Source organism: Leptomonas pyrrhocoris (assembly GCF_001293395.1).
Source record: "Leptomonas pyrrhocoris isolate H10 chromosome Unknown, whole genome shotgun sequence".
In the NCBI taxonomy this organism is placed as follows: domain Eukaryota; phylum Euglenozoa; class Kinetoplastea; order Trypanosomatida; family Trypanosomatidae; genus Leptomonas; species Leptomonas pyrrhocoris.
This window is the reverse complement of record NW_015438362.1, coordinates 1,286,134-1,294,372: the sequence shown is the minus strand read 5'-3', so window position 1 is coordinate 1,294,372 and position 8,239 is coordinate 1,286,134. Positions and strand designations below refer to the sequence as shown.

The following is an 8,239-nucleotide window of genomic DNA, read 5'->3' as shown; positions in this document are numbered from 1 at the left end:
AATTGCGTGGTACTACTACATCTATGATTACAACAAGTACCGTAGAGATCGACAACACTCAGGGTGCCGCGTCGCAGAACCTCGCGCAGACCATGCTGGCCAACATCAACGCACACAAGCTGTCGCCGTCCTTCAAGCTGTACGAGTACAGCACGCACGACACGATGCTGGCGCCGCTCGCCGTCACCCTCGGTGACCACAGCGAACTCACAATGCGCGCCCCGTACGCCGTCACCATTATCGTGGAGCTGCTGCAGGACACGGAGTCGCCCAACGACTGGTACGTGCGTCCGGTGCGCGGCAGCCCGACACGGCAGGCCAACGGCAGCTACGTGTTCCAACTCATGAATCTGGAGGTGCACTGCATCGACGCTGCCGGCAACCAGTACCTGGCGACAACCGGCATCTGTCCGCTCGACGGCTTCCGCCGCATGGTGGACTACTCCCGCCCCTCCGTCCCCAACGGGCAGTGCACCTTGGCGCAGAACCAGTATGATAACATGGGATGCCCGCGCACCGTTGCGGATGGCAAGCCGGTTCAGGGCTACTGTTGGATGTACCGCTATGTATGCCCTCAGACCGCCTGCCCTGATGGGAACGTCCTGGGTCGCGAGGACCTCCAGTGCTACCCGACTGGCGGCAACACATCCTAGCGTGCTCAAGCGAGCGCCTAAGAGAGCTGTATGTTGGTTTGCGTAGTTTCACACGTGCATTGTAGACAGCTGCTAGTGCGGAACGGCTTACACAGCTGGGCTCGTGTGCCGCGTGTTGGCACCATGAACGGCAGACAGGCTCGCTGTGCTGCGCGCATCACCCCGACATCGATCATAATTCAAAACGGTTTGTTTAATTAGTTCTTCTCTTTCCATTATTATTGGCTGACATAGTTCCCGTTTCTTTAACTTTGTTCTTGCTGTGGCTGCAGAGAACACTAAACGAACTCCATTGGAGAGTGTTTTGTTTCTGTTCTCACCCCGATACCGTATGTTGCCACACACGAGCGCAGCCACACCCTCGATCGTGACCAGCTCCCTACCAGAAGAGTGAAGCCTGATCTGCTGGGCTCTCTCAGCAGCACAGCAGCACACACGTTTGCGCTCTGAAGGAGAGCTAAGAGCACGGATGGATAGGTAGGCTGAGCTTCGACGTCTGCGGTGTACTCCTCGCCAGTCAACTCCGTTTTGACTGAGGGTGTCTGGCTGCTTCTGAGAACGTCTTCAGAGGCATTGCACCTTTGTGACGACTACCTTTTTTTTTCTTTTATGTTTCATACGATATTTTTTGTTGGTCAATTGAAGCGTGCAGGTGTATCCGTAAGAGTTTGGATCGACCACTGTAACCTCAAAACGCATTTTTTTGTTAATAACTTTGCTCTACGACACCGTTTGACGTTGAGGAGAGCCCCTTGCTTCCCTTTTGGTCCGTGTGCGTGTGAGCTTCAACGTCACCATTTGCGTGAAGCGCAGAGTGTGTGATGCAGCGTGTTGGACGTGCGTTGTCGCGATGTCGAGTCATCCCAGCGCCGTATTGCGCAAGGCACCGTTGCGGTCTCGCGGCACTTCTTCGAGCTGCGCACCCAGGCCTGGTCCCTTGACTTTTGACACCTATACGCCCCGTCTTTGCCAACCTTCTCTCCCTGCCTCGTATCCACTCCCCTCCATGCCGCTCTTCTCCTACAGTAATTACTGTTTAACAGCTCGCTTTCAGCACTCTAACACGCTTTTCGAATTCCTCACCGCCCCCTTCACTGGCACAGCTACCATTACCGCCATCTCTCCTTCTTTCCTCAAGCAAGCCACGATGCCTTTAAAGGTCACCCAGCTGCTGCTGGCGGTGCTGCTGGTCACGGCGGCGCTCTCCGCGGAGGCGCGTCTTGTCGTGCGCATGGTTCAAGTCGCGCATCGCCACGGTGCGCGTGGCTCTACTGCGGTAGAGCATTCCGTGGACATCTGCGGCACCGAGTACCCGTGTGGTGAGCTCACGGGCGTGGGCATCGAGATGCTCAACTCCGTGGGCCGCTTCGTGCGTGCGCGCTACAGCAACCTCTCGCTGGTGGAGGAGCCACTCATCCCGTCCACGCGCTACAACTCCTCGGTGGTGTACACCCGCTCCACAGGCCTCCAGCGTACCATCCAGAGCGCCACCGCCTTCCTGAGCGGCCTCTTTCCGGACGACTACTTCTATCCGGTGGTGTACTCTCACAATTACACAACTGACACATTTTTAACCACGGACCCTACGCCCTATGTTTTTGGTCGCCGCTCCTTAGAGATGGACTTGATGGATGCTGCGCTCAACCCCATCGTCGATTCGTACCTTTCCAGGGAGCAGATTGCGGCCGCTGCGAAGGATGCCTACATCGAGGATATTTGCAGTGATTTCACACAGCGCTCCAACTGTGCTTACAGGCTCTACGACGTTGCGACTTCCTTCGAAGCTGCCGGACGTCTCTCCAGCAGGACGAATCTGGTTGCGGCGATGCCGGGCCTTTCAGCTTACATGATTGGGTGGTACCGCTACATCTACGACTACAACAAGTCCGTGGAGCTGGACAGAATGCAAGGGTCCTGCGCCCAGAATCTCGCGCAGACCATGCTGGCCAACATCGACGCACACAAGCTGTCGCCGTCCTTCAAGCTGTACGAGTTCAGCACGCACGACACGATGGTGTCGCCGCTCGCCATGACCTTCGGTGACCACAACAACGTGACCATGAATCCTCCGTACGCCACCACCATCATCGTGGAGCTGCTGCAGGACACGGAGTCGCCCAACGACTGGTACGTGCGTCCGGTGCGCGGCAACCCGACACGGCAGGCCAACGGCAGCTATATGTTTGTGCTGAATGACATGGAGGTGCGCTGCATCGACGCTGCCGGCAACCAGTACCTGGCGACAACCGGCATCTGTCCGCTCGACGGCTTCCGCCGCATGGTGGACTACTCCCGCCCCTCCGTCCCCAACGGGCAGTGCACCTTGACGCCGCACCAGAGGGAGAACATGGGATGCCCGCGCACCGTTGCGGATGGCAAGCCAGTTCCGTACTACTGCTGGCTCTACCGCTATGTATGCCCTCAGACCGCCTGCCCTGACGGGTACGTCCTGGGTCGCGAGGACCTCCAGTGCTACCCGCTTGGCCCGACCACCACCCCTGCCCCGCAACCGAACTCATCGCCGGTCCCCATGGCGTGGACGCCGCGCACGATGGACCCAAAGAAGACTAAGGACACCGCTGTTGGTCTTCTCCGCGGCGTCGAGGAGGGTGTCGTGCTCGGTTCGGCCATTCGCAAGCACGGTGAGTGAAGGGTAAACGCCCTACAGAAGTTTCTGATAGTTTTTCGTCGCAACCCCCCCCCCCCGCCTTCGGGTACATCAACCCAGCGTCGTTTCACCGGCTGCCATGATGCCCAGTGCGTTTGCTGTTTCCCTCTCGCTGTTGGGCTTTGTTGCTCAGCAGGGAAAGAAGCCTGCGAACCGTGCAGCGGCGGGCTTCTTGCCACTTCTGAACTCGTTACGTGTCAGCGTCGAAGTCGTCGTGGTAATGACTGTCTCGCGAGGAACAACGAAGAGACATCTACGCAGCAACGCACCTGCAACGTGCAGTGACGCAGCTTCGCTTTGCTGCGAAGTCTATTTTTTTTTTCATTGAAACGTGTGTCGCTTGAAAACGTGTTTTTTTTTACATTATTTAAGAAGCCTTCATGTGGCTATCAAAACGTAGTTTTTGTTTGTTTTGATTTCTTGTCTACATTTATTTTGTACCACTTTCCCGTCTTCTCTTTCTTCTTCTGGTTTCATCTTTCTTCTATTACTCTCTTTTTGTTCTACGTTCGTCACGCGGCGGTACGACGCTTTTTTTCCTTTTGTGTGTTCCTGTGAGCGCGTGGATTGCTATTTCGCGACTTTGATCAGTGCCAAACGGCCTGTCAGCGTGGTTGTGGTTTTATGGCCGGCAAGTGTAGATATGGGAAGCCGTTTTATTGCTTATCCGCGATTTGTGTGTGCTGCAGAGTACGGGAAAGAACTGCGTACGCCGTTGCGTGCTACCTCATATCATTAGCTTAAATTCAATGAACACCACGAAAACTTCGTCTGTGCTTCTTGACCATAACCGGTTATAGATTGCAGTCGCTCATAAACAAATGTAGACATCAAAAAAGACAATCTGAGTATTATCTATGCCGACATTTGATTCGCACCCCAGTAATATACCGATAAGTCTTATTTTTCGATTGTTTTCCTCCCCAACTCTACGCATGTACCGTCTATGATTCTTGGGATCAGCCGTTGAGCCCGTCAGCGAAACCGTTTTGTGCGCTGCATTACGCGGTTTTGGCAGTGAGCGCGAGTGTCTTCTCACGCCGTCAAAACGAGGTGGCGTTAAGCAGGGCAAACAGAAACGGCGGTGCTCAACACAGTGTTTAGGAGGTTCTTTTTTCTACTCCTACGTTCGAGAAATATTTTTTAGCCTCTTCAGCGAGTTGGAAGGGTGTCTAAATTATCTTAGTTCTATTGTTCTTTTTTCTTTTTCGACAGTTCACGACTTACCTTTAACCTTGAAGTACAAATCTGTTCCACGTGGGCCAACTGATACGACTGCGGCGCCCTTCTCTTTCTCCCCCCTCTCTCTCTCTCCACCGCCGCATCACTTCTGTTTGGGGTCTGGAGTGCACCACACACGGTCGGACTGCGAGCAGCGAGGTGCACACGCGAATCGTATCACGTCTGGCAGAAAGTTTTCTCTTTTCTTTTGTGCGAATGTGAGACGTGCTCAGTTTAGCGCGCATGATCGAATTTCTATTCGACTCTCAAGGAGCGTGTTCTCACTGAAACCCCCTCAACTCTGCGCTAGAGGCAACTACGCGAACTGCTCAGCCCCCACGCTCGCTTACGAGCGCGCCGCCAAACCGCGGTGAGGTGCCGTCTGGCTATGTTGCCGTTGTTTTGTTTTGGGCTTGTTGCGCACCTTCCGTGTATTCGTATGGACTTCAGCGGTCACGACACGCCGTATGAGGCGGACTTGCTCGATGCGATGTGTCGGACGTGACATCTGCAGCGGGTTGTGCACACATCGCAGCTTCGCTCTACTCCGCGGCTGGTGCCTGACGCCTTGGCAATGAGCCCTCCGAGCGACACCCCCAGCTGCCCCCGCGGCGCGCACCCTCTACATCTCTCTTTCTGCCTTCCCACCTCGCGTGCTTTCTTCTCGCGCCAACGCCCGCAGTTAAATATCTTCTTCCCCCGTTGGAAACGAAATCCGCGTCGCAGGTACTTTTAACCGTCACCTTTTTGCAAGGCAAGCAGCGTCAGCAGTGCCTTTCTTACGTTCTTTTCGACAGCCATCATGACTTTCAAGATTGCCCAGCTGCTGCTGGCGGTGCTGCTGGTCACGGCGGCGCTCTCCGCGGAGGCGCGTCTTGTCGTGCGCATGGTTCAAGTCGCGCATCGCCACGGTGCGCGTGGTCCTCTGGTGGTGGACAACGCGTCGGATATCTGCGGCACCGAGTACCCGTGTGGTGAGCTCACGGGCGTGGGCATCGAGATGCTCAACTCCGTGGGCCGCTTCGTGCGTGCGCGCTACAGCAACCTCTCACTGGTGGAGGAGCCACTCATCCCGTCCACGCGCTACAACTCCTCGGTGGTGTACACCCGCTCCACGGGCATCCAGCGCACCATCCAGAGCGCCACCGCCTTCCTGAGCGGCCTCTTTCCGGACGACTACTTCTATCCGGTGGTGTACTCCCACAACCTGACCACCGACACCCTCTTGAACACGGACACGGTGCCTTCCGTGTTTGGCCGCCGCTGGCTGGAGATGGACAAGCAGAACGCTGCGCTCAACCCCGTCGTGGATGCGTACTTTACCAGTGATCAGATTGCGGCCGCTGCGAAGGACGCCTACATCGAGGGTCTTTGCAGTGACCACGCCGCACGCTCCTCCTGCGCAAGCAACCTTTACGATATTGCTACTTCTTTTGAGGCTGCCGGACGTCTACCCTCCAAGTCGAATCTTTTGGCGGCGATGCCCGGTCTCAGGGCGTACACGATTGCGTGGTACCGCTACATCTACGACTACAACAAGTCCGTGGAGATCGACAACACTCAGGGTGCCGCGTCGCAGAACCTCGCGCAGACCATGCTGGCCAACATCAACGCACACAAGCTGTCGCCGTCCTTCAAGCTGTACGAGTTCAGCACGCACGACACGATGCTGGCGCCGCTCGCCGTCACCCTCGGTGACCACACCGATCTGACCATGCTTCCCCCGTACGCCACCACCATCATCGTGGAGCTGCTGCAGGACACGGAGTCGCCCAACGACTGGTACGTGCGTCCGGTGCGCGGCAGCCCGACACGGCAGGCCAACGGCAGCTACGTGTTCCAACTCATGAATCTGGAGGTGCACTGCATCGACGCTGCCGGCAACCAGTACCTGGCGACAACCGGCATCTGTCCGCTCGACGGCTTCCGCCGCATGGTGGACTACTCCCGCCCCTCCGTCCCCAACGGGCAGTGCACCTTGGCGCAGAACCAGTATGATAACATGGGATGCCCGCGCACCGTTGCGGATGGCAAGCCAGTTCCGTACTACTGCTGGCTCTACCGCTATGTATGCCCTCAGACCGCCTGCCCTGACGGGTACGTCCTGGGTCGCGAGGACCTCCAGTGCTACCCGCTTGGCCCGACCACCACCCCTGCCCCGCAACCGAACTCATCGCCGGTCCCCATGGCGTGGACGCCGCGCACGATGGACCCAAAGAAGGCTAAGGACATCGCTGTTGGTCTTCTCCGCGGCGTCGAGGAGGGTGTCGTGCTCGGTTCGGCCATTCGCAAGCACGGTGAGTAGAGAGTGGCGTAACTTCAAAAGAATCTAAAACTTGCGTTGTGGACCTATCCCTGCCTGTACATCAGCCCAGCGCCGTTTCACCGGCTGCCATGATGCCCAGTGCGTTTGCTGGTCCGTTGCTAAAACAGTAAAAAACGTATTTTTATACTAATCAACGAACCTCGTTTTACGCGATCGGCCAATGTCCTGTTTTTCTTCCACCCCCTTCCCAGGTGTTGAACGCGCCAGCTGCTCTGTGGATACACGGTGTCGTTTTATTATCTTTTGGCTTCAAAACTTTACCTTTATTCAATCATCTGTAATGTGCGGCTGCAAAAATGAAACTGCACTCGTAATGGGATAGTGCTGATCGATGTAGGCACCACTATGGAGTTTTCGTTTGATGCTCCGTCACTTGTTTTTCTCTTGCTTGCTCGATACTGCTTTGATGGAGGGCGTGTTGGATCACCACAGTATCCATCCACTTGTGTTGTATATGTTCTGATCCTGTTTCCCTCCGTTTTGGTCAGTCTGAGCCGCTAAAACAGTCACTGCCCTCTTTTGTCAGTGAATAACGCTTCCTTTACTACTTCGGAACTGAAGTTTTTGGCGTTGCTTTCTCTAAGGACTGCGCGTCTATCTAATGCAACGCTTTCTTCTACTGTTATTGTTTGAGAGTTGAGCGCCGTGACGAAAGGGAGTACGAAAAGCGCGCTTTTGAATCGCGACGTACAAGTGTCAGAGCAGGGGCAACCATCCTCGCTGTGTCTGCCGTCTTTTTGAGGAGGGAGAGGGGTCGCCTGACCGACGCACCTTCTCCTAGCGATTCTCAGAGTTTAAATTTTGAACATTTGTTTTCTAGTTTCTAATATTGTTAATCAAACAGAACTGTACGTGTTTCGCTGATGATTCAGCAAAATAATTCTTTTTTCATTTTGTACGGCAAACAGTGAACGTTTTTCCCCCTCAAGGCGTGTTGATGCCAACCTTGAGCTTTTTTGTCCTCTCCTCACTTCGTCCTTGTAACGCACTTCCGGAAATGTGCAGCTGTGCTGTATAAGGAGACAGCTTGTACCGCTGCAGCACAGAGACCCTTCCCACAAGCACTTTAAAACCGCCTGCCTTTTCCATTGCCGGTCTCATGCAAAGAACATCTTCCGCCTCTTTTCTACGTTCACGGGTCAGAAGGGACTTCCTACCAGAGACTCGCGACAGGCGAAGAAGAAAGCAAAAGCGTGTGCGATGCGGAAACAAGCAAAAGCCAACAAGGTAATGGAGCTACTGCCCTCCTCCAGATCCTACGCCGGGAGTTTAACTTCATGTATACATATTCTCGCTTTGATTGTATCTTTTAAAGAGCGTGTGTAACACGCGTAACTAAAATCAATTTCGTTTATATTCTTTCGCCGCTCG

General features: G+C 55.0%; 3 protein-coding genes across 3 annotated transcripts; all 3 read left to right on the top strand.

Moving 5' to 3' along the window:
• Positions 1-23: 23 nt before the first annotated feature.
• Positions 24-653, top strand: ABB37_04097 (putative histidine secretory acid phosphatase; the record flags this gene model as incomplete). Its single annotated transcript, XM_015801656.1, has 1 exon — positions 24-653. The coding sequence occupies one exon, from the start codon at positions 24-26 to the stop codon at positions 651-653; it is 630 nt and encodes a 209-aa protein (XP_015660276.1).
• A 1,025-nt stretch (positions 654-1,678) lies between these two features.
• ABB37_04096 (putative histidine secretory acid phosphatase) lies at positions 1,679-3,303 on the top strand (the record flags this gene model as incomplete). The annotated part of the gene is made up of 1 exon (XM_015801655.1): positions 1,679-3,303. Exon 1 carries the CDS (start codon positions 1,801-1,803, stop codon positions 3,301-3,303), a length of 1,503 nt encoding a protein of 500 aa, XP_015660275.1. The 5' UTR covers positions 1,679-1,800.
• A 1,920-nt stretch (positions 3,304-5,223) lies between these two features.
• Positions 5,224-6,847, top strand: ABB37_04095 (putative histidine secretory acid phosphatase; the record flags this gene model as incomplete). The annotated part of the gene is made up of 1 exon (XM_015801654.1): positions 5,224-6,847. Exon 1 carries the CDS (start codon positions 5,345-5,347, stop codon positions 6,845-6,847), a length of 1,503 nt encoding a protein of 500 aa, XP_015660274.1. The 5' UTR covers positions 5,224-5,344.
• Positions 6,848-8,239: the final 1,392 nt, after the last annotated feature.